The sequence below is a fragment of the Pterocles gutturalis genome, unplaced genomic scaffold (assembly GCF_000699245.1).
Source record: "Pterocles gutturalis isolate BGI_N339 unplaced genomic scaffold, ASM69924v1 scaffold733, whole genome shotgun sequence".
In the NCBI taxonomy this organism is placed as follows: domain Eukaryota; kingdom Metazoa; phylum Chordata; class Aves; order Pterocliformes; family Pteroclidae; genus Pterocles; species Pterocles gutturalis.
In genome coordinates, this window is record NW_010120426.1 from 101,826 (window position 1) to 127,150 (window position 25,325).

The window sequence follows — 25,325 nt, forward strand, 5'->3', positions numbered from 1 at the left end:
TCTCATTGAGTCACCTATGAAAGAAAAATGAATGCCTTTTTAGAAAAGGGTTGGATGTTTTATTTGGTGGAAATCGAAAGTAAATATATATATATACCCCCCTTGGTTAGGCATGATATTCCACCAGATCAGCCTGAGGAAGGAATTTACTGACTAAAAGGGCAAGAATTTTTTAAGTGACCTTGCCAATGTTTTCAGGTTAAAAAATGCCTTTAGAAAGAGAAGAATATATAGGCATAAGAATGATTTTTTTTCTTCTATATTAAATTAGGCAAAAACTGGAAGCCAGGAAAAGAAAAAAAAAAGGTTTCAGTACACATTTACTGAATAATAAATCTGCAGGTGAGCTTCTTATTGATAATTAACGAAATTATTCTAGCTAAGACCATTGCTGCTACAAAAACTTAAAATGGAATTTTATACTCCTGGAATTTAAAATAAGTTCTTTGAATCATAGTTATTTCATTCATAAATCTCAATAGACTACAGCTCAGGCTATTGCCAGTGAGATTTTTTTTTTTCCTTTTTTACTCAAAAACCTGAGTGATATTATAATCTATTTTAGTTTGAAAACCAATATATGACCTAGTTTGTTGATTTTATAGCTTCTGCCCTTTGTTGTTATTTAAATCTTATAATTTATTTTGGAATTAATTGTAACATAAATACAAGAAAAATAATCACATTGATTTGATGCCAGTATGTAAAACTCTTACCCAAATCCTCAGTACTTAGCTGTAAAGTAATTTTACAGGAATCATCATGCTCAGGACAGGCAATGGGTACAGTGCTCAGAATGGTCAAAACATGCTCTTTGCCGTCCTCTGCAATTTGTAATGATTCTGGTAAAAACTGGAAATAAGAAAATAATTTTTAGATCATTTTGACAGATAAATTAAGCATTACTGATATTTATGAAATTTTGAGTGTTTTTAGTTAATTATGAAATTATCTAATTGCTTGTAAAATAATAATCTTTGTAATAATCCTCATAATAATAATAATAACAGTCTTCATAATAATGATCTTCAACTTTTCAAAGGTAAAATTGTTAAGATGCTTTAACATTCTTGGTAATTAAGAATATGTTTGCAGTTGTCATAAATAGTATTTAATTTCTTCCCATCTCCTAATCTCAAACCAGGTTTTTATTAATCTTGAAAAAAAGCATGATACCATAGAATCTGTTACTGTTTAAAATCCCTGGTTCAAAGGAGCTCCTATTCCAGTGCACTAAGAGAGACACCAGCATTATTCATGCCCTAAAGCACGGCAACTCCTCATGGTCGTATTTGTACTCTGCCCCAGTTTCAAGGTGAGTGCAATTTTTGCCGAATTCCTTTTCTCTGCTGCAGGAGGAAGAAGAATTTCTCCATACATAACAAATTACAGCTTTGGTGGCTCGTGCACCAGGGAGGGAGGTCGGGTTATGCCATTTCTCTGTATCTCTTCCCCTGGGACAAGAGTGGAAACAGCACTCGGGGCTAGTCAGAAATAGGAATTTCCATTCCCTGGGACATTCTGACATTTCCAAAAAACCCAAAACTCTTCTTCAAATGTCACAGAGAATGGGTTGCCAGATTTTTCAAACACCGTTCATGGAGGCATGAAGTTTAGATACTCATAAGATCTCAAATTCCTCTGGACTGCCAGACTGGCACTCTAATCCTTGAGTGATTAGACCTGGTTTTTGCACTCAGTATGAATTTATCTTCAGCAATTTGTTTTTTATAATGCCTGACCATAATAAGAAGATGGATAAATATTAACTTTTTCCATCACTTTGTTCTGGTTTAGTTATAACAGAATTCTGCATCCTGTAGGTGTGTCTTCCCATTACACATAACCATTAGAGTACTGTGGGCTGTATTTACTAGAAGATGTAGTTTTACACGTTCTTTATGGCGCATTAGTGTCAACACCTGCACACGGTGCTGATGGGTGCTTTAGGGCATTTTGCAAACAGACTGAAAGCCATATAATTTATTAAGACATCTTCTCAAAGTGAACATGAAAGCAGCACTGGTTATGATGATCAAGGCTTATGTTTCTGTGTCTTGCTTTTCCGAGCATGTCAGATAATGTATAAATATTCCCTGAGGATTCTCTAGACAAGTCAGTAAATCAGGGCCATCAGCGTTACCTTAATCCCAGCGTAGAAACCTTTGCTCTCTTCAGGCAACGACTGCTGCTCAGGAGTGTCCCTCGGAAAAGCAGTGACGGTGCAAAAGACCTGCAATAATAAACAGTGTATGCTATAGTTTTTCTTGAAGAAAAATCATAGAATTGTGCATCTAACGGTTGATCAGGGTTGAACTTTTTTGTTCTACTGTTGAAAGACATTTTCGGGGCTTGGGCTTTGAAAATGTTTGTACATAAATCTTGAGATTTGGAAGAATTTTTGATGCATTTAATAAGCAAAGAAACATGGCTTCTGTCTCAACAATTAATAACATTGATTGCTTACAGTGTGTTTTCTTCTGCAGTTTTTCAACACCTTGGTTAGTGATATTAACTCAGTTTAATTAGGGGGAATTACATTGTTCATAGACATCGCTGCCAGGATTAGGACATTACCCCTTGGGATCCCAGACTTCAGACTGCCCACTGGCTCAAATATCCTCTCTCTGTCCCTTGTTTGTATGCAGGTTTTTAAATTTAAATTAGTTTGACACTCATCTGGTCTCACAAACTGTGTCAGCAATTTAAGAAGCTCCTTTATACTCCATTATAAAAAATGATGCAGATGTGCCTACAGGGTTTATACTGTAAAAAAACCCCAAAACTCCCCAAAACAAAAAAAATCTCCACCAAACACAACGTACCAGGCCTTTTATGTTTTATTCCTAGCACAGTCACGCAACCTTTATCTCTGCTGAGCCCGCACACCATCTGTCATCTTAATGTTTCATTGGTTTCAGAAAACCCAAACGGCTAACATCATTTCTAGGATCATAAGATTAAACTACAGAAATTTTCCTTAAAGCAAATGACAATAGGCTCTGAAACTGTACTTCTGAATTTTTTTTTTGGGGGGGGGCTTCTTCTCAGAAATGGGTTAACAGATTGTGACACACTAAATCAATTCCAAACAGTCAGATGGCATATTTATAGCTACTGCCTTTTTTAAGCCTCAACTAACCCATGAGGAGGAATTGGATCCATCTAATCTATTTTCTATTGTGATAAACTCCTTTGGATGGATTTTCCAGCACCACCCACCAGCAGTGCTGCTCTTGGGAGCTCCGGCCTGACGGCTCAGGCTCAACCGTCATGGCCAGTGGCAGCAAAACAGGCTCAAACCCAGGATATTCCCAGATTCACATGGCTGTCTGGGCACCAGTTGCATAGCACTCTGGAATATTTCTTCTCCCACCCTAAAAAATCCCTCTTCATTACCATCAAGTCATGGATTTCCTCCAAACTGAAGAATCCTCTTTCCTAACTCATTTGCGCACAATGAAAATGCCCCACCAGCAATACAGTGTAATTTCTACGGCTATGGGAAAAATCCGGTGTTTTCTGTGCTCTTCAGGTGGATTATTTCCAGTCCAGCTCAGTCCCAGGTTTATGTCCCTTTGGGCCTTTTTTTTACCTGCACAAAATTTCTCACTCTTTTCCTCCAGCCATTTTGGTCCAGTGCAAACAGTGTTATTTGTTAATGTACACTAGATGGAAGCCTTGAGGTCGTAAGGATGTGCTGGGGGAGAAAAAGACACGGGCCTCAGAGATACTTTACAGTTAAAATTCCTCAGAGGCTTTGTAGTTAGCCAGTTTGCCTCCGAAGGAGAACAAGTTGTCTCCTCAAGGTAATAAGCCCCTACTGTCATTACATATTTATTAGCTCCAAGCATTCCCTAAAGGCTCGTGTTTGGCTTACAAAGGTTTAAAAAAATGTCTTCTGCTGGGAAGGCAGAAAGTGAGTGTTGATCTTCCTCCTGCTGCTTCTCCTACAGTCACCACGGGGAGAGTCTGCAAAATCGGGATCGGACAAGGCGGTGACAACGAGAAAGGGTTCAGATAACATATATTTAAAAAAAAAAATAAATACTGATTCCCTTGCAGAGCTCATTGAGCAAATCCAATGGACTTGCTGGGCTGTTTGCACTTTTGGCTTTAATACTTTTTACCAAAAATGTCCACACACGGTGATCCTTGTGAGCATGCCACGCAAAGTGCTTCTGTCACGGAGGGAGCTGTAATGAGAGGCAGCAGGGTCACGCACGAGGATGCCTGGTGATGACGAAGACATCTCCCGGTGATCTTCCCCAAAGCGACATCCTGGGAAATGTGAGAACCCAGCCTCATTCCCTGTGAGCACTGTGTTTTCTCACATATATATTTTAGACTTATATTTTATTGATAAGGCACTGAACGCTAAAATTGAAAATTATTCCGTAGCGACACACGGAGATATTCTTAGACTATCAGTCCGTTCCACTTCTATCTTGAGCACTCTTGGAGATTAGCACAAACTTTGCAAATTCAAAATGTATGGACAGCCATCATGAGTTACATTTTATTGCTGTCTTTTATATCTTTCCTCCCTTTGTAGTGCCTTTACCTTGTTAGGTGCACGCTTCACTTCACAATCAGCAGATATGTTCATCGGCTACTGAGCTACAGGTTGACAGTTTGTCACGTAATTATTACGATAGTCACTCCAAGGAGGGTTTTTTTTTTTTTTGCCTTTAGCTAAATACTAGCTCTTTTTCTCCCGTTCAGTAATCAACTTTTTCTTTCTCTTCTTTCCCCCACCACCCATCTCAGGATGGAGCCTTTTTAAAGCAAAGAGATAAAAGCATCACTGACAGCAGTATGCTGATGGCCGTGACAGGTTAGGCAGTATTTTTCCACAAACTCATCGGATCCGTTAAAAAAAATCAAATTATATGTTTTTCATCATCCCTTTTAAAGGGACAGAAATGTAAAGGTGCCCTCAGACGGGATGTCATAGGTTCTCCTTTTCCCCTGTGCACAGGCAGATCTACCCATAGGGCAGAAAACTACTTTTAGGCACAAAATTCTGATTGACAAAGGCCCTGGTAGCTAAGAAGTTTCTCCTTTCCTGTCTGTTGGAGCAGCTGTCCACCCTCAGGTGGACTCAATCAGATTCCTTCCCACTTTGTTGTGAACCCCGTGAGCATATTTAGCGAAAAGCAGAATTCAGTCATTAAGGCAGCTCTGGGAAACAATTTGAAAGAGCATTTTAATACTAAGACCTGTCACCAACTCTGGCAAATTTCTTTCTAACAACTTGCACATCAAAATGTGGGGTTTTTTCAGACGTCTCAGAATCCAAATCTCACCCAAATCAGTTGTTTATACTCATTTCAAAGATAAAACTGCCTCCAGTTCATCCATTTCCCTGCCCCTAATATACTTCTGAATGTAGTGTTTGCCTCAGTTTGCCAGATAGTTTTAGGAGCTCTCAGAAAGGCCAAATTCAGCCCCATGCTTCTCGAGGCACTGGCAGAAACGGTGCCGCCACCCATCTCAACAGTGTCCCAGGGACAGCAGCACTTGTCCTGAAAACAGAGAAGAGCTGGCAGAGGGGAGTGCTGGGGTTGGGTCTGCCCATCAGGATGGCTCGTGTGCTTTCACCTAAACAGTCACCAGTGAAAACGAGCAAATGCATGTGCAGCCAGCGCCCTGGGGCTGGGATGCTCCTTGGGAAAGGCAGGACATGCCTGTAGGTCACAGCCAGGCTGACCAGCTCCCTGTTTCCCATCTCTCCAGCAAGCACTTGAGCTGTATGGTAGTGCCAGAGACAACAGCAATGATTTAAAGTTGAAATATTTACTTTACTGGTAGTGATCTTTCAAAGACTGCATCCAGCCAGGTACCTCTGAGTAGGACTTGAAGCTCTGGATTAAAAGTAGATGGAAGCCCTTTCCTGACCCCGACATCCAATCTCCTGAGAGGTGTGGGAATTCAGGGGTACTGCTCCCATCAATAATTTATGTTGGCCATGTGTGGGAAGCTCCCATCTCAACATAGGGAACTATTTAGGGATCCCTACTTCTTCCCATTCGCTAGGCGGGGAAGTCTTTGTGCTGCTCACAAGGTGCAAGTGCCTAAGCTGTGGGTGATTAACTTTATTAACTCTGAGATCGGATCTCCCCTCCTGGCTACATCACTGTGTCAAAAGGCAGGCTGGGGCTGCAAGGGTGAGAGCCACTCAGCCCCACTCGTGGCTTGCAGGTGAAGGGTTGGGCAGGGCATTGATCACACCAGCTGAAAGGGTGTCTTGCGATGGATATCAAGGTCTCCGAGGTGCCGTTGTCTGCTCTATTAAACGCTAATGGGCTGGGGTTAGAAAAGCCTCGAGGAGCTGCTCTGCTGGGAGCTGGGGAGTGCAGGAGGGAGCTGTGGTTTATCAGCCTTGATGAAAAGAGCAAAGGATGAGCAGAGATGAAGGATGGTGTTTCTAGGGAAGCTGAAGGAAAAAAAAATTAGTTCTCATTAGCTCGAAGAAATGGTCTGGCTGTAGGTGTTTGCAGAAAGGGGCAGAAGCAAAGCCTCTGGAAAGGCTTTCCAGAAGAGTTAGCAGGAAGGAGAAAGCAGGGAGATCTAACTTTGAGTTAATTAGTAAACCAGACCTTACAGCTTTTGAACACAAATCGCTCCCTGTGATGGGCTGTTAGCTGCAGAAGGGAGGGGGACACTGCAGCAGCATGACCTGACAGTGTGGTAAGTCCAGCTCTAGTCCCTCTGCTACTCACTATATATAAAGAAGACAGCTCTCACCAGTTGCCAAAGGGCCAAACAGTATGTGGAGGCTGCCTGTAGGTCATTCATCTACTAAGGAAAGAAATTTTCCCGGGGTAGTAGCAAGGTGTCTTATCAGTTGCAGAGTTTTGCTCGTCATCTATCTGACCCTTTCTCCTTTAAAATCTCTGCTCAAGTCTACCCAGAGCTCTGTTTCTGTGGGGATGCTCCTTGTTCTTTACCTGAAGGCTGTAAACTCCTGTATGACCTACAAATAGGCAGGTCTTCCTATTTCTGTTGGCTTTGTCAAGTCCAGTGGTTGGGATAGGATTAGTATTGAAGCAGGGGGCAATCTCACTCCTCTTCCCTTATGAGTGGAAATCAGTTATTTTACATATTGAGCCACTAATTTAAATTTTTTTGTCTGGGGTATATTCTTCTGGTGTTGCAGAGTGCCATGCAAAGCAGTCACTTCTAGCACAAAGCTCAGAAAGGACAGTTTTACTTAAATATTTTTATTTTGCAATGTGCATCGTAGTTTATGTACGGTGACAATTGCTCCTCACGGTATGAACTTTTGGATTGCTGTGCTGAGCAAAATCTGCGCTGTTTTCTTCTAAATACCTTTCTTTCTTAGCCTAACTCATTACTCACAGTGTGCTGCTATAATTTATAGATGGCTATGCCTCAAGGAATGAAATGACCTCTGTCACTATGACATAAATAAGGCTTAGGAATGCCAGGCTTTTCATATCAGATGGAGCAGGCTTCTTTCAGCATTTATATAGAAATACATGTATGCTATGGATTTATTTAAGGCTGCAGTAGTTTTGTGAACGTTATGCTGCCAATGTTACTGTCTGAAATAACAAAACTGGAGCCCAAAGATGGGGGAGAAAAGCACGCATGGTGGCTATTAAAAAATAACTGGATGTTTAGTCAATAGAAGTTCAGAAATGTTGGCCAGTAAATCTCAACTCTTCTCTAAGGTTTGACTGGGTATTGAAATACATCAATAGGTATTCTATTATGTGACTAACCTATTATCTGGAGACTTTTTGACGGATAAAAAATAGCATAGATATCAATCACCTGAAAGGTGATTAAAAAAAAAATCTTGCTTGGCTGTAGTTTTTTATCAAGAAATGAACAGAGAAGATGCTTATTTCAGGCTATAAAAGCATTGAGACCAAATTCAGGTTATGTGCAGGTAGACAGAGTAGGTTAAAAAAAGCAAGGAGTTTTTAAAATGCTGCAATTTCTACATTGTGGGACCAATTTCTGATCTGAATGTCACCCCTGTGCTCTGGCAGTGCGCTGCCTTGATGATGCTGCCACTGGGGTGTGCATGGAGAAGGGGAAGGAGAACTGGAAAGTGACCCTGATTCATTGTCTCCTCTCTCATATGGCTTTTGCCAGTGTGGATCTGGCCTCCCCTTAATGCTGTCTGAGAAAAAAGCCTTCCACCTGCATCTTTCCTGGGTGGGTGGAAGGTTATGAACCACCTCCGTGCAGCTGAGTCTGGTCCCTGGGGTTTGGTGCTCCCTTTAGTGGCATCACCTTCCTTTGCAGGAGCCCTACCAACTCCCACTAAGTTGCTTCAGGGTTACACCACCGGAGGTACAAGGAGAGTCTGCCCCTTTGTGACTCTTACTAGACACCCAGAGTGGGATGGCAAACACGGCAAAATGCTTTTTAAAATCTTTATTATGTAAAACCTAATTCCCAGTTACAGCTGAGGCTTCATTGCTTGGTTCCACCAGTGATGATTTATGGATAATTATAATTAGGCAAATAGGCCATGAAGACCTTTTAAAAAAAAATATCTAGCAAGGAAGAGAATGAGTCTTACTAAACCTGCTAAATTAAACATGGAGTTTCAGCAGAGGACAAAGAAGGGCTTACTGAAAACTTAGTGTAATAAAAATGGCCTTATGAAGATTTGGGGGTGCTACTAGTTAACTGTATTTTCTCTGAATCCCTCGGGATTGTTAAAACTAGATTTGAAGTAATTGCAAGTGAAATTATTTTGATGAAAATATTTCTTCGTAACACAAAGTTGTCTTAAACTGGCAGAATTGTCTGCCTTGTGTTATATTATAAGTGAGGGCAGCATCAGTCAGATTCTGAATTCGGGAGGTATAATTATGAGGAGAAATGAGGAAAAAAACTACCTAGATTGTGCTGCTGTTACAAATGACTCATCCTTTCAAGAACTGGAAAAATCTTTTTCACATTTCTTTCTCAAATATCTCAAAGAAGAGCTGCAAGATGCCAAGACTATTTCCAACCTACTTTTAAAACAAGGCCATTATCCCTGTTTATTCTTTCAGCTCATTGTAGCATCACTAATGGCTCTCTGCCTATAAAAATTATGAACCTATTTTAACTTTAAAAGTCTTGTCTCTGTACCATGAAAGGCTGTGGATTCATACCCAAGTCAGGTTTTTTTCACATCTTGTACTGGCTGTTTTGTTATTGTTGTTGAAACTAGATCTGTGCTGCTATGTAAGCCATCAAATATACTTCTTAAAGCTTGTTTTGTAGTGAACTCTATCTTTCAGAATGCTGTTGAACCAAGAATTTGGTATCAGAGAGGCAGAACAACGTGAAAAAGACCGTAAAATATACCTCCCTCTATTTCAAAATGTGCCGTCTTTCTCTTCTGTGAAAAGATGTTATTGTGTCTCTGGTCCATGAGTATAAAAATTACAGAGTGCATATAGCTGAGGCTGTCTCCTGCAAATTCTCGCTGCTGCAAGATACAAAAAATACTGAGCAGAAATTGGCTCAGGCACACGTACCTACTACTCATACCAACTTCACGGCATTCAAGCTGTAATGTAAGTGCAAATATTCAAGTTGCTGTAGAAAATACTAAAATGGATAGCTTCTGTGAACTCACTGCAATTCAAAGAAGTGCTACAGATCCTGAATCTGGTAACTGCTATTTAATAATCCAGCTGTGGAACAGCTTCAGCATTTTTTTTCTGCACTGGTTGTGAGTATAATGAGTGAGGAGCAGCACTAATAAAAACGCAACAAAGATTTAGGAAAAGGATTTAATCCCCCTGAGCATTTGACCTTTTTCGCTGAAGGTGGGGTGGCATTACCGTGTCTCCCAATCTGAGATTTACGCCGTCCATCTCCACGTAGGAAAATGACTGCGGGGTGGAAAAAAAATGCCGGGGGCGGACAGGCGGGACCAGACCACCACGTATCGCAGCGGCGGCTTTGCGGAGGGGCGGCTGTAAGCGCACTTGAGGTGGACACGACCTTGTATGAGCTCAGGAGTTATCACCGGTTGCAAAGCCAGGCTTGGGAGTTTGTCTGGAAGAAGGAAATGAAAGAAGGATGTAGCACAAAATATTATTTTAAATATTACAATTGTTCACTCAACAAGAAGATTTCAATGTTACTAAACATGGGAGAAATGCTATGTTTTATATTCTTGTGATTTGATTGTTAACTATGCAAGCAAGAAAATATATTTCAGATTGCAATTTCAGGATGTATTTCAGAATGCAAAAATCGTTGATTGTGTACTGACTACCCAGTGCTGTTATAATATTTGACCTGGAGTTTTGTGTTGGTTTTTGTTTTGTTTTTATTTTGCAGTAAGAGAAATGGTATTGAAATGAAGCACTCAGATTAATACCAATTAATTACTCTGGCAAAGGCCAGCAGCTTTGCACTCCCCTGAAGCACAGCCTTTCGATCCAAGTTTTGCAATAAGCACAGAAGAGATAGGAGAAATAATTAAGTTGCAGAGGTAAATCAGCTCTGAGAACACCCCAGCCCATATTGCCACGCTCTCAAGATCCTTTCCAGGATATTCTGGGACCTATCTAGGCTGAGTCTGCTCAGTGTAGTTTTCCTCTGCCCAGAATAATGCCACTGCTCTAAAAATACAGCCTGCTTCCTATAGGCTTCAAGAAGTAATGAAGTCTGAAACATTTCTTCCTGTTAAACTCACCTAAAAAGTAGAAACAAAAAAGATGTATAATAGTGCGGGGTGATGTTCTTTCATCTCTAGACACCTGGACTCAAACAGAACATGAAGCTGGTTCAGATGCTTTGAAAGGATAAATTAAGTAACTTTTTTGGATGAGTGTAGAAAATATTATGGGAGCCCAAGAGAATAAGGCATGAGGCTGTTAGAGCAGAATGAAGAACCAATATGTTAATGTCTGTGCAGGGCAAATAACAAGAGGCAAGAAAAAGAAGCAAGTTACTTAAAATATGAATAAGTGCCAGTTGTTTATATCCTTTTCTCTTTCGTTTCTAAGGGAAGCTACCTCAAACTGTCACTCACATCATGACTTTCTGCAGGAAATTATTCCAGAAGGACAAAGTTAGGTGATCAGCTCATGGGAGGATGTGAGCAGAATTGCAAACTCATACTCTGCTTTTCCCAGCTGTGTCCTTTCTGCCGAGCTATGAAACTTTAAATTAATTTTGTTTTCAGCTAAGAAGTCCTGACCGGTGTCCTGTTCCTGAGCCTCCAATGGATGAGGCTGGGGGATCAACCCCAGTAAGAAGCTGTGATGGTGCCAGCTGGACCCGACCTGGGGCTGCGTGGAGGTTCCTATGGTGCAATGTTCACAGCTGAATTTAAGGCAGTGAGTTAACAACTCCCAGTAAAAAACTTCAGCTTTGGGTGTTTTCCATCCAATACATGATACTGCAAAAACATCCTAAAGACAAGAAGTTAAAGACTCGGGAGAGCTGGACCTTGCTGAAATGCCCAGGGAAAAGGTGAAATCTTCAACAGCAGTGGTAAGAAAAGGCAGAAGGTCATTGGTTTGGGATAGATGGGAGGGGAAAAACTTTCTTTTATGAAAAAAGCAGGCAGTTTACGTTACTAAACAGGGATGGATCAACAGAAAGACAAAACTAATTGCCCAAAAAGTATTGGTACAAGATTTTTTTAAACAAGGGTAGTGGGAATCTTTTAATTTATAAAAGCTGAGCTTAAACTGGAACATGATTGTATTCAGTTAAAAAGTCATTTCTGAGAAAGAATCATGGAAATTAAAGAGCAGTATCATTTATTTTAATGGATTTTTTTATTTCAAATAGTGAATTAATCTTGCTTTCTTTGAGCCTTTTTTCCTCACTCTTCTTCATGTGGGGATGTTAAAATATTGATAAAGATAAGAAAATAGATATCTCTCCATTTAAAATTTATTTAAGCTTGTATTTTGCCTGATTGAAAGGTGATAACCCTGGTTTCTCAGTGTGTCATGTCTCTGTCCAAAACTGCTGAAAGGAAACTATAAAGGTAATTTTTTCCTTTTGAGAAAGAAGTGCCTTTTCTGACTAAATCTATATGTACCTGAACATGCTCCGAAGTTCAGAAGGTTTGACTGACTGAGCAATTGCTTTCTGCTACTCCTTTGTTTCCTAGCTACAGAACAGGGGTTAGATCTCTTATAGTGGGCTGAAAATTATTTCTGAAGAGAGTAATTATATAATGTCATGAAGAAGATGTTATCTTTTTTTTTTTTTTCTTTCAGAGTTTCAGAATTATCTTTTTTTGGGGGGGGATACTAGATTACTGGAGATAAGACCAGACACAGTATCCTGGATACAGTGCCTCGATAAAACCCAGATGCCTCTGCTCACTAGCTGTGCAACTTCAAGCCAAAGTGGAGCCAAAGACAGTAGGAAAGGTTACCTGTGAACTGTAACCAAGCAAAGAACACTTCAGTAATACGTGCCAGATTACATTCTGCACTGGTAATAATAGCTATTCCTCAGGAACACCTTGGACGGCCGCTGATTTATTTCCTACACGCTCTACATCTTTCTGGGAGCGATGCTTGACTCGCAAGGTCACCAAGATGTGCATTACAATACCAGGACCTCTGAACGCACAGCCAGAGAGGCGTATGCAATCTTATTGATAAATACTTTACCCATCCTCACCTTCCGCACAGTAGCCCATGCATCCTTGAGTAGGCTGCAGGAGATACACAAAGAATTTGCCGCAGTTCGTGACGGCCACGGGTATCCGAAACAAGCAGCAGTCCTTGGTGCCCCCGAAGAAGACCTGCCAGGTAGCACAGGCTGTGAGCCGCTTACTCTCGCCAGGAACCGGCAGGGATTCGGACTTCAGCGACAGCCACACCGGAGCTTGTGTCCCACATTTATTCATCTGAGGATGCACACAAAAGAAACGGTTTACAGGAAATCCAGTAGGACTCCAGGGGGAATCACTAAAACCCAAGACTTTGAGTGTGGTAATCTTGGACGGCCAGTGAAAAAGCTGCATAGGTGGGCATGAAAATGTCTTGCTCAGCTTAGAGATGTGACTTTACACTAATAAAATTCTCAAAGAACACAATAACTGGATTCCAGAGTATTTTCCTCTTTTTTTTTTTTTTGTATGAAAAAGATGGAAGCATGTAAACAGGCTAGACCCTTCTCTGGGTAGCACACGTTGGGCCACACCAGCTGGCCGTTCCCATCCATGCTTCATCTGCAGCAGAAGAAGGCAAAGGCTTCAGCTAGTGTTGTCCTGGCAGCTTCTGCCCTACCCCTCCAGCAGGTACTGGACACATCTCTGGGGCCTCAGCCTCTTCCTCTTTCTTGAAGGGAAACACATGCAGGATATACATGATTTGATTGCATTCTCTGGGGTTTTTGACCTTCAGGTTTCTATCTATTAACAGATTCCATTAAATTCCTGAATCCCCTGAATGCAGGAATTCCCAAAGCAGAAGGGTTTGCTCCTAAATGGTTTAAGGCACAGCATTTTGAGTCATGGCTGGGGGAACCTGCTTTGGGTTTACCTTTCCTATCTTACAGATGGATGTTCAGGCATCTCAGATCTAAATTGCCTTCTGTACCTGCCAGGCTTTTTCCACTGACTACAAGGACAGGATTATACAGAGCTGTCTTTAATTTAAGCACCTCAGTGATGAGATTAAGCACAATCTGAGCCTAATAAAATATACACAGTCCGTTATAATGGTAACTTGTTATTCTGTCCTGTTACCAATATTCAATGCATAGAGGTATTAGAGATAAAGTCTGAAAATTATTACCAAATGCAGACAATAATTTACTCTCAGATATCAGTCATATTCCCCAGAGCGTGACTGCTGCTTTTGCTTTGCATTTCTTCAGCCAGAGATAGTGAACTAACTTGAGTAGTCTGACTTGGGGGACATTTTTCCTCCCAGTGTGACCATTTAGCTATAAATCACATTGAAGAAAAAAAAAGCCAAAAAAACCAAGCAAACAAACAAAACATCAACAAAAAAACAAACCACCATTTTTTCCCATTGACCTCTGTTTGCTGCTTCACTTTTTAAGATCAAAAGTTGTTTGTGACAGCAGGGGAAGCGGTGAAAGTCAAAGGATAAATTTATTGAGTCACATGCCAGTGCCCTCCTTTAGTCTGAATTTTACCTGGGAGTTGTACAAGCCAGAAAGCCAGGATGCAGGAGCAGGGGCTGCACGCCCAGTAAAAGCAAGGTGTTTGAAGGGAGTAAAGCATGCGGCATGGCATGGTTTGATTTCCATTTGGAGACAGTTATTGCCAGGCTTCTGAAAACAAGGATTCCACCATTACCATTGTCAAAAGTCTATTTTTCCCCCAGAAATGTGGCAGTGGCAGAGCAGAGGGGCTGATCCTGCCCGTGTTCCCAGTGGCCGAGCAGAAGGCACGGGAGCTCGCCCAGCACAGCATGTGCCTGGGGAGGAATAGCGTGATGGCAGTGTGCTAGCAAAGGAGAAGAAGAGGATCGGCATGAAAGGCTTTTACATGGAATTTTAGAAGAATCCCTTCCCTTCCTTTATTTAAAAGTCATGATGTACGTGTTACTTTTTAAGGGATTTATTCTGTTTATTTATTTACAGCTTTAAGGGACACCGGTGCTTTCTGTGCTGGGAAAAATGCAGATGTTGGGAATTTGTTTGATCCTGGTAAACTTCTGACCCAGACAGTGAGATCTGACATGAAGTGGCATGTTTCCAAAGCATGTTTATGAGCATACTCTTGTAATTACACAGGAGAGTGGAGCAAGCATCATCCAGAGAAGAAGTACTGTACACAAAGTGAGGATGGGTGCAGAGAGAAGGATGGCAACTGGTTCATACTCGTGTTATCTTCTTGATGAGATACTAGCACCTTGATTTTCCTCTTACTCCAGGTAACTGCTGACTTCTGTGCCTCTGCATGTGTGAATAAAGATTGCTGGACTGAACTGCTGTTTTCCAATTCACATTAAAATGCAGATACTTGTGAGCGTATCTCGCAGGTGTTTTGAACCCCACAAGCTGGGAAGAAATAGAGCAAGGGGGTGTGGAGCAGAAGAGATGAATGAGTGATGGAGCTCGCTGAAGACGAGCTCTCAGAAAGCCCTGAAGGAAAATGGTTTGGTAAGGAGACACAGCTCTTGAGAAGACCTCAAAATAAGCTATTGCATTCGTTTGCTTCTGCTTTTACCAGAGTAACTGGTCCCATCACCTCTGCTCCACTGGGAATGCAGCCCCTGGACTGCCCCTGGCCAGGCACGTGCCGTGCCTCAGTTTCCCTGGCTGCTCCCTGACCTTGGGCAAATCACTTACTCTTTGCACACCTCGCTTCCTTATCTCTAAACCAGAAGTAGAGGTGGCTGAGGTGGTAATAGTACTTCCCTGCCTTGCAGCAGTGCTGAAAAGATAAATGCATTAATGAGACACTTGTCTATCTGCTGTGCTACGGGCCATGTAGATAAATAGACAGATGCAAGTGCATTCTGGCTGGGAAAAAAATACAAAATATGATCTGTACTTTCTAAAAGTGGGTCTGCATCCCCTGTTAACACACAGAGGGGAAAAAAATGAAATGCTGAAATAAGAGGAGGGTGATTTTCTCCCTCTTTGTATTTATCCTGGCCACAAGTCTGCGAGCCATGTCGGTGCCCGAGAAAGGACGGATTAGCACGGCTGACGTCAGCTGCCGGCATTGTGTGCAGGCTTTCTGATAACCCCCCGCTGGGGTCTGCAGCACCCTGGATTTGTTCTGGCAAATCCCGCACAGAAACTGCTTGAGCAAAACGGTGTGTTATGTAAAGTGCACAAATTACGAGCAATAACGAACCCTTCCAACTGACTTTGCACCCAGGAAAAGTCAGACTGTGGGAAAGCAAGTTATTGTAACAAACTATGACACAGTATTACAGGCTGTCCAAGGAAGACTTTTGGTATAAATCAAGTGTTTCTGTTTTCCTGGAAGCTTTATGACATACATGCATTTATTTTCTGCTTTGAGCTACATGCTGTCCATCGGAGTCAGGCAAGTTGCCCCACGCTAGCCAAAAGGATTTGCTGTGTGAGTCCTCTGTGAATTATAAAACAGACCTGGGAAGGCAAGGGCAAGTGTGTATTCATGTATTCAACCAGCAGTACAGACAAGAACAGAAAAAAAACCAAACAAAAAATATAAAAAAAAAAAAAGTCTAGGAGAAAAGATTTCAAAGACCCAAAATTTTCAAGTCCCAGCTGTGGCATAATTAGCATTAAATTTTGTAGCAGTGATGTGGGAGAGTAAACAGAAAATTGAATACAGAGGTAGCAAATGATTGGCATTTAAGATGTAGCATTCACCTGCAGTAACTACAGCCATCGCTGCGCCAAGAATAGCATAAAGCTGCGGGATTCTCACACCATAATTCAGCAGCATTTCCAAAATGAAGATGAGGAGTTATACAGCTGCCTCCGCAGCAGAGCAAACTCCGAAAGCCTCTTGGAGACAGGAGTTCATCGGCTGGGAAGCCAGCAGTGAGGATCAGATTCTGGCTTTGCTGGGGTTCTCCAGGTGGGCTACGTAATGTAAACTGCACGGTGGCACTATTGCTGTGGTGTGCAAAATATCGGCAATTTTCACTGGAAATGGAAGGTATGCAGCAGGAAAAAAATAAACCAGTGACACTGGAAACCATGTGTGTGCCCCCAGTCTGACCAGTTATTCCTGAGCGTATTGGTAGGTCTAATGAGAAATAGTGTCTCTCCCTGCAAATCCTGTCTCCTATAAGTCTTTAGGCAGCATCCTGGATGGTGAGCTGCAGTGGACAGCTGATTAATGCCCCATGGAAGAGATCACAAGCATTTGATGACTTCAGTTGACGTTTTTACTTGGATTTGCAACTGGTCAACGTAATGGCAAGTGAGTGAAGTAAACTATATTGTTGTAAACCCTAAATTTAGGTCATTCAGTGCATCCGTATCAGGTGTCCAGTGACACAGCTTGTATAAAGGAGAACTTTTCTAACACAAAAGGGAGTTTTTAGGCTGTTGCCAGGCTTCTTTAGTGCTCAGGTTCCTTTCATATTCTATCCAGTCAGAATTAAGCCGTGGTTTTAATCTTCAAAGCATTTCATAAACCTTGCCTAATTAATCTTTGCAACACCTCTATGTGGCAGGTAAGCATTCATAAAGTATTTTTGATTCATTATTAGGCATCAGCTAATCATTTAAATAATTCAGTTCAGAAAACCTAAGTGAAAAAAAAAATTAAATTTGTTCCCCCATTGCCAAAACAATGGGACAAACTATTATTGTTTAATCCAATGATGTCTCCTTCCATTTAGTTGGGGTTTGGAGAACCAACTAGTTTGATTGATTGAACACTTTGAGGTTCTTTATAATTGCACAAAGAAATCAAACTTGATTGTTCTTGTCACTTGGGTATTGCACTGAAATGATGCTGTTAAAAATAAGTAGCACCATATGTGAGAAATGCATTGTTTGAGTTAGATGGAGATGGAAGGCTTTTTGGTATACTGTTGGTTGGTAGTTAAAGCATTGTGATTTTGCATCTGTTACCATCTAAAAAACTTTACTTTGTCTTAGTTTTTTGAGTTTCTTTGTAGTAAGTTAAAGTAAATAAGATTTTTTTTTTTATTTCAATCTGAGACTGAACTCCACAGAAATGAGTTTACGTCAGGAATATCTGTAGTAACAATTAAAGCGGTGTTTGTCTTGTTTTCTTTTAAGTACATGCTTCTGAACAATAGAGGCTGTAATTGTAATTTCTACAGAAGACTTTTTCTATGCCTGAAAAACAAACAAGAAAACCAAAACCTCTTCATACCTCCTGTTATGACTTGGAACATTCACGTATGCATGCGAGAAAGAGAATTACAGATGAAAACACTAAATAATACAAGTGTCACTTGCTTTTAAGTTCATAAAACAATTGCAAATCAAAGTAGGATTGGATTTGCAGCAAAATAAAAATTGAAACAAAATAAAAAAATAGTATGAGGTTGACTGTGAGTATAAAATGTTCTACAACAAGTTAAGTAGGGGAGGAAATTAAACTGAATATAGGAAAAAGTAAATCTTCTTCTTCTCCAGGGGCAGCAATACTAAGCATCATAGGCAGGTTAGATTTGACACCCTTTAATATGATCTTGTTTTATACATGAGAGATTAGCATTTAAGCCTATGTTTGGGCATAGTATATATATAAAAGTAAATTTATATTGTTGAAAATGCAACTGTTGAGAAAACACCAGCCCTAACTGCATAACATCTCCTCTGTCTTATACCGCATTTACAGTTGTACATGAATTTAGAACATATACAAATTTGGAGATTGTTTTTTCTCATTTAAAGAATGAAATTTCTGTAGAAGGATATTGGAAGTAATCTTGATATACCGTCAGAGGCAGCAATTACTGAGCATTTCCAAAACAGAGTGTCATATCCATAACTAACCTGTATAAATCCTTGCTGCAGGATTGTGGCTGCTAAAAAATTACAGTGACAGGACTGGCTCATGGGAGACTTTAGTGTGACATAGAACCCACGTCTGACTCCAGAAGCCTCTGGACCAAGTTGAACTTGAGGTGATGGATGCCGTGCTGTGCAGGTATATACCTGTATATGTGTGTGTCTCCATGTAAATGTGTGTGTGCAGAGCTGGTATGTGCCTATCAGCTCAGGAAGCATCCATATTTTTGAATGCATACCTATATATAAATGCTGAGCCATACATCTGGGCCATCTGTATTGAGGGGTGGTGTGGGGGGACTGCTGTTGGATGAGGTACTCCGACATTTCAGACGATCTGGAGACCCGTGGGACCAGCGTCTCACCTCGGCAGTGGGTGTGCAGTGATTTTTGTGGTCAGTGCAGTGATGTCTGTATTAGTCTCTCTGCTCAAGGTATACGGTACCATGAATCCTTGTTTCAGAGGACAAGTTTTTGATGGTGACAATTGGTGGTGATTCTGGGTTAATCCTTTTCAGTTTACTGTTTGCTGTTTGCAATTCACTTTTCAAAGCTGGAAATAACAGCATTGCTTTGAGGAGCAATGAATCCAACCCATCCACACAGTATCATCAGTATTATTGCTGGCTCCAGAACCAATTACTGTTTGCATAATCAAATTCTTAACTGTTCTTTTCCTTCAGGTTGCAGAGTATAATCTAAGATTTTTTACCCCTGTGTAAACAAGGGGAATTAATGAAGGAAGTGTATTTCCAGCCGTCTCTCTGGCTTCACCATGAGCTGTGAGCCAGCATTGCAAGCCCTGCCCATCGTTAGCATGGTGTGGCATTGGGATTTGCAATCTGGTTTGCAGCATACGCTGCTCTTCCGTAATCCACAGATTGATATTTTTTTTTTATCTGACTGTAGAGCAGATCTTCAACAAAATTAGCAGGTTGTTCTCTCTCATTTCTTTTCAGTGTTCATTCCTTTCCTGGGGCTTGCCCATATGGACATATATGCATATATACAGATGTGTGTGTATATTCTATATTATTTTTATTCAGAACCCTGAATTAAAATAGTATTTATTTCTGTAACCAATGTATGTTTTCCCTGTATTGACTGTTAAATACTTCTCTGTATTTTTAATAGATTTTCCTCTGAGCTTTAATTTTGATGTCACTTTTGTTCTTCCCCTGAAGGTTATTTTACTACTAGGTCTGGCCATGTCTGTGCCTTGTTTCTTGCTCTTCATACACAGTGCTTTAATCTTAGTAAAAACTTCCCTATGCTTTCTTCCTTTAGAGTTTTTGCCTTTCACAGTGAATTTGGCAGTTCTTGAAGAACAAACTGTTGTTTGTGACATGTAGGCAGCAGCCTCAATACCTGGGGATATAAAATTTGCAAGTTTGTGTTGCTTTTCTGCTAGGATTTATTGTTGGATGGGGAAGTAGCCGTGGCCAAGAGTGCCTGCCCAGGACCCGGTAATTGCTGTGCCTCCTTTGGGAGCACAGGGGGAGAGACGAGGAAGAAATAGAGGGAGGAAGGTCAGGATCATTCGTTACCCCCCAGAGAAATAAAGCAGGCAAAGCCTAAATTGGAAACCTGGTTCAATCAAAAGTATTTTGCCATTGGAGGAATAAGTTTAGGGACAGCAGTTGGGTTCAAGGGATGGAGACTTCAGGAATAATTCATATTTTCACTCTCTTTGACATAAAAGCTTTTGGGTTTTTCTTCTGTCTTTTTTCCTTTTGTTTTTCAGTTGTTTGTTAAATTAGTGGACGAGAAGCAGCTTCTTAAGAGCTGTTATTGGTTTTTCACTACAAAGCTTGCTGTGCCTCTTGGCTGCGGTGTGCTTGCAGACGCAGGCTCTCATAGCACTTGTATGTGACTTGGTTCTGCTCTCTGTTGAATGTAATACTCTCTATGGTTATGAAACTATATGAAGACAGGGCCACATTTTTATTATGAAGCTTTTTTTGTGGGAAAATTCAGAATACGGGTTTTGAGAGCACATCTGAAGGAGCCAGCTACCCCTGCCCATGCACCGCAGCCGGGTCTGGGACCTCACCTCACCCGTAGCCACCATTTGTCCCGCCGCAATTCTCTCTTCAGCTGGGCAGGATGTCTAAATCTCCATTATGGTTTAAATCCTTTTTGAGCTCAATTGGGTGACAAGAATCCTTACCTACTATAACTTCGAATTAGGCAGTTAATCTTATCCATCGATAAGCAGCTAATTGTACCTGGCCAGTATCAACAGAGTATCACCAGGCAAATATTTCACAAGGTGCTGTAGTAATGTACTTTTTAACTCTCCAGCTGTACTCTCAGGCTTTATTTGGTCTCTTTTCTCTTCTGTCTGTACAGGATTTTGTCTTTGAGTTGTTTAATTAAAATCAGCTCACTCCAGCCAGGCTGGAATGTCCAATAATAACTGCTCGTTGAGGAGTGGAATCTGTGCAGTTATTAATTTAAATTATTTTATTCCAGAGGTTTTGCTCAAATTAAATGGCAAACCAAATTAAAGAATGATTTAATTAGGTGGAAGAGATAGAACATAGAGGCAGATTTAGAAGGTGAAGTCTAAAAGAAGCATATTCTTCCAGTTGTGACATCTAACAGATGTAATCCTTCATCAGCATGGCGAAGCAGAGATTTACTGTCATTCAGAGGATAATGAAGAAACCAATGGCAAGAATTATATTACAAGATAAGAAACTAAACTAATGAATATAGCTCTACAAACCAGAATAAAAAACTCCAGAGAAAAGATTAAGAGAAACAAAGCATGTATTGTTGGAAAGAAATCTCATACAGTTGAGCATTACTACATACTAGAAATTGCTGAAATACAGTGGCAAATTAAATAATTTTATAGAATATAGATACACTTATAGCGTAACCTGTAAAAATAAACTTCATAGTGCATTGAGATATTCAAAGCTGACCTGCCATGAAATGAATATTTCAATAATAATCATGCCAATTTGTTCATGTTAATTAGATTTATGGTTTGTGTATGCAGAGAGTTAGAAATCCCACAGAAGTAATAATTATCTCTTAACATTCCATTTAACATTGGATTATGAAGATATGCTTCTATTGTGACGAGTTCACAGGTCCATTTTGAACAGATATGAAACATTGCTGATTTCCAGAAGGTTCTCCAGCTAGGGCAGCATCACCTAATATTAAACTCCCTGGTACTCTAGATTGGATATTTCAGCTTTAAAGTCATTTATGGTCATTAGTTTCTTATTTTCTAAATAATTTTATTTAGCAGTGTGTTTGAAACTGTTCTAACCTCCTGCAACTGGGCTATTTGAGATGGCAGTGCTTTAGTTAAGGTCTCAAATTGCTCTGGCAGCAATCATTGCAAGTTAAATGTTATTGTCATACATATTAAACAGACATAAAAACAGATATTTATTGATTTGTCTTTTTTAGAGAGTAGTCTTCAGTGGTGGGGCTCTTTTGCTCTGGAGAGCAGTTAGCATACTCATGAAACTAAATAATACAAGAAATGGTGATAACAAAAAAGATTTAGCTTTTCTTTCTGTACCACTAAACGACATCTTTTCATACTCTTTTTTTTTCATGATTTTTCCCTTCTGATTTAATAATAAGGACATATTCTTAATTCAAAATAAATTATGTATCAGGTTCCATAATTCTTTCTTAAAGCAACAGAATTGCTTTAAAAAAGTATAATTTACAGTGACACATGTGGATTACTGAGGTGCTCTCTTTAGAGTTGGGAAACACCTTGTTTTATGCTTTGTGTTTAAATAATGCCCAGTCCTTAGGGATCCTGGTCTCTGACTAGTGCTTTTGGACATGACAAGTACTATTATTATCATGTGAAAAGTCATTTTCCCATTACCACTCACTTATCCCCATTGCAGCCTACTGGAAAGGAGAATCACGTCAAAGGATTTATTAATGTTCACCAGGGTTAATGTTTAAGTTTTACTGACTTCGACACATCTCGTTGGCATCTCTGCAGGTCTGTTGTCGATCATGAAACGGTACCATGCTGGTGGCAAGGAGTGGTCACAAACCAGGTCCTGAGCTGCCGTTCGCTGCAGTTGCAGCGAGTCAAACCGGGTGCTGCGGTAGGGATTGCGGAGGACGTGGTGTCCCTCTGGTGAGCACTCAGGAGCTGGAAAGGGTGAAAAAGGACAATGATTAAAGAAGTTAATTCAGGTTAATTTGATTGATAACCACTTAAAGGGGGGTACATTCTCTTACATTCAGATTCAGTTTAGGATTGGGCTCATTTTCAAGGCAAACGCTGGGAAAAGATCAAATTTGGAATTAAATACATAAAACTGGAAGGCAGGTAGCATAAAGTTTTTAGTTATCTCGATTCTCAGCATATCTGAATCAGAACCAGAAACCTTAACCCTTTAATGTGATCTCAGACTAGTTTTAGGGATTAACATCTGAATCGCTCCTCCTGAGAAATCAAGTAATGTTTTGATGTTCCAAAGCCTTGTGATCTTTGAAAATATGTGGGTTTGTAATTTGGTTTACTACATGAATAAGCTTTTTAATCACAATATAAATTGATACTCAAGTATAAAGTGCACTTTACATAATTTTAAATACACATTTAGAATAATAAATCCAAGAAATGCTAAAAAGAGAAAAAGAAATGGTGATAACCCAACAGCACCATGACTTTTTAGGAATAAGCTCAAGTTAGGCTTGAAAGTATTCAAGCCACAGGTCAGACTCGCCTGAGGCATGTACCTATAAAGCTGAATACATCAAAGCTTCTGTGCACGCATCGCAAAGTTCGGATCAAAACTGTTGTCCCTCGCCATATGTTTAAATGCCTGTCCTGTTTATTTTCATACATCTCTTGACTTTTTTACAGAATATTCAGTTGTTTCTTATCACCTAATAAAAAGAAGCCTTCCAGTGATACTTTCAGAAGTTGTTTATTTTCGAAAAGCAGATCATGAAGAAAAAAAGGCCTTTTCTGGGCTAACTTAGCCATTTCTCTACGAGACAAAGTCCATTTTTGCTGTGTTAGCACTGCAGAGTGGGGCACAGGAGGAGACGGAGGTGGAGTCGCTCTGCTTTAAGCATCGGCAATAGAAGGCTCAGCTAATTTCTTGCAGCAGTAATCTTTAATTGCTAATGATTATGTAAGAGGCAGAGAGCACATCGCACAAATTGCACAACCTGGTTTCGGGACTGAGCCTGGCAGTTAGCAAAATCACCTCTTTGCACTGTAAATAGAGAACCTGTATGTGACACTGGTGACAGAGAATAAGACCCCTCCCCATAATATCATTTCTCACATTTCACTTTTCAGATTATAACTCTGCTTTACTATTATGCCTGTGGCACTCTGAAACAGATTTATCATTTTTATTTTATTGACAGCATACTCAGAAGGTCAAAGTCAATCCATTTATGGTACTATTTTTAAAGATTATTTTTATTATGCCAAAGGCAAGGCAATGGTATACAAGACAAATGGGGACAAAACGTAGCGTAACGGAGCCTTTATTGCAATTTTCAGGGAACGAAACTGTCAAAGCAATAGTGAGATTCCAATGCAAAATTCATCTGAATTAATATAATTGCCTTTTTAAATAAAAAAGGAGTGCCCTAAGCTTTTATTTTCTACAGGTAAGAGCCATTTTACAGAGGAAACACTTGGAGCTACTGCACCTCTAATTAAATCTGGGATCTGATTGTATCCCCCAGATGTCCTTTCTGGGGATTTGGGCCGAGCAGTGGAGACCAACTGGAGATTGTCCTTTGCCAAGTCCCAACCCAAGGGAATAAGTGACATTTCAGGAGAACAACTATTTTAAGCAAATGAAAAGTTTACCCTCTATTTAAAAACCGTTAAAAAATGCGGACCCTTGCTACCCCTTCAACACCACTCAGCACTTTGGGAGTGTCAATGGGAACAGGACTTTGGCTCGTGGTCCCCTTTGCCTACCCTAAGTACCTTCTTTCTGAACAACAGAGTCTAAAAGTAAATGGCTCTTTGTGCAGTATTGCCACAGGAATCCTGCCAGAGCATTGCAGTATAATTAATAGCATTCAGTTTCTCAATAATAACAATATCAAATACTCTCTTTAAATGTAATTAATAACCTTCTGCTCAACATGTATTCGTTGTAATCCAAATTCACACAACATGTTGTGGTCTTACCCGTGATTAACTGCTCTGTCTAAACAATGCAAATATATTAGACACGGAGACACAGCTAATTATTTTTCATCCTTTGCATAGTTTTGTTTGCAGGAGTTTACAGAACGCCGTTTCGCATATTAACGTTAGAGGAGCTGAATGCTGCAGACGGGGCGGGCAAAGGGCAGGGAGGGACGCGGAGGAGCACAGGGAGGAGACATGCAAGGGCAGTAAGGAGAGGGGTGTTCACCCATTAAATTTAACAGTATTTGAGACAAAAAGCCATGTGTTCCCTCCCTGAAAAGCATATATGTGAAGCCCTGGCTCAAGCAGCCACCACCTCTAAAGGTGTATTTTATTCTGTATTAAACGTCAGGATATGTTAATATACGTGTGACTGGGTTTAGTTATGCTTGCAGGCTGTCACCGAGGAGGCAGCAAGGCAAATTGATGTGCTGTCAGCTCCCCTGCAGCCACACTGATGGATTTTGTTCTCACCCTGATGCAAATCAGACCGAACCATGCTGGAGTCAATGGCAGTGCGCCGGGACAGGGCAGGAGAGAGCCTGAGTAAAAGCTTTGCCCAGGTTTTGCAGCAAACCGTGAGCAAAACAATCCCTCAATTATCAAGTTTCCCTTGTAAAATGGTGCTTGTTATGGCCTTGTGACAGAATCACCGTAAACTTTAACATGTAAATTGCAGGGCATGGTACAAGTTAATTACTATTGCCTTTCCTGC

The 25,325-nt window shown here is 40.5% G+C and overlaps 1 protein-coding gene across 1 annotated transcript in view; it reads right to left on the minus strand.

Annotated features, from left to right (window-relative positions):
* LOC104464245 (von Willebrand factor D and EGF domain-containing protein-like) overlaps positions 1 to 25,325 on the minus strand; it is a gene marked incomplete at its 3' end in the record, with an annotated part of 110,023 nt that overhangs the window by 78,574 nt on the left and 6,124 nt on the right. The window contains exons 2-6 of the mRNA XM_010076898.1: positions 22,404 to 22,588; positions 12,643 to 12,871; positions 9,923 to 10,041; positions 2,144 to 2,233; positions 717 to 852 (exon numbers count right to left, since the gene is read on the minus strand). Of these exons, the coding sequence (XP_010075200.1) occupies positions 717 to 852; positions 2,144 to 2,233; positions 9,923 to 10,041; positions 12,643 to 12,871; positions 22,404 to 22,588 (759 nt within the window). The remainder of the gene's footprint in view (positions 1 to 716; positions 853 to 2,143; positions 2,234 to 9,922; positions 10,042 to 12,642; positions 12,872 to 22,403; positions 22,589 to 25,325) is intronic.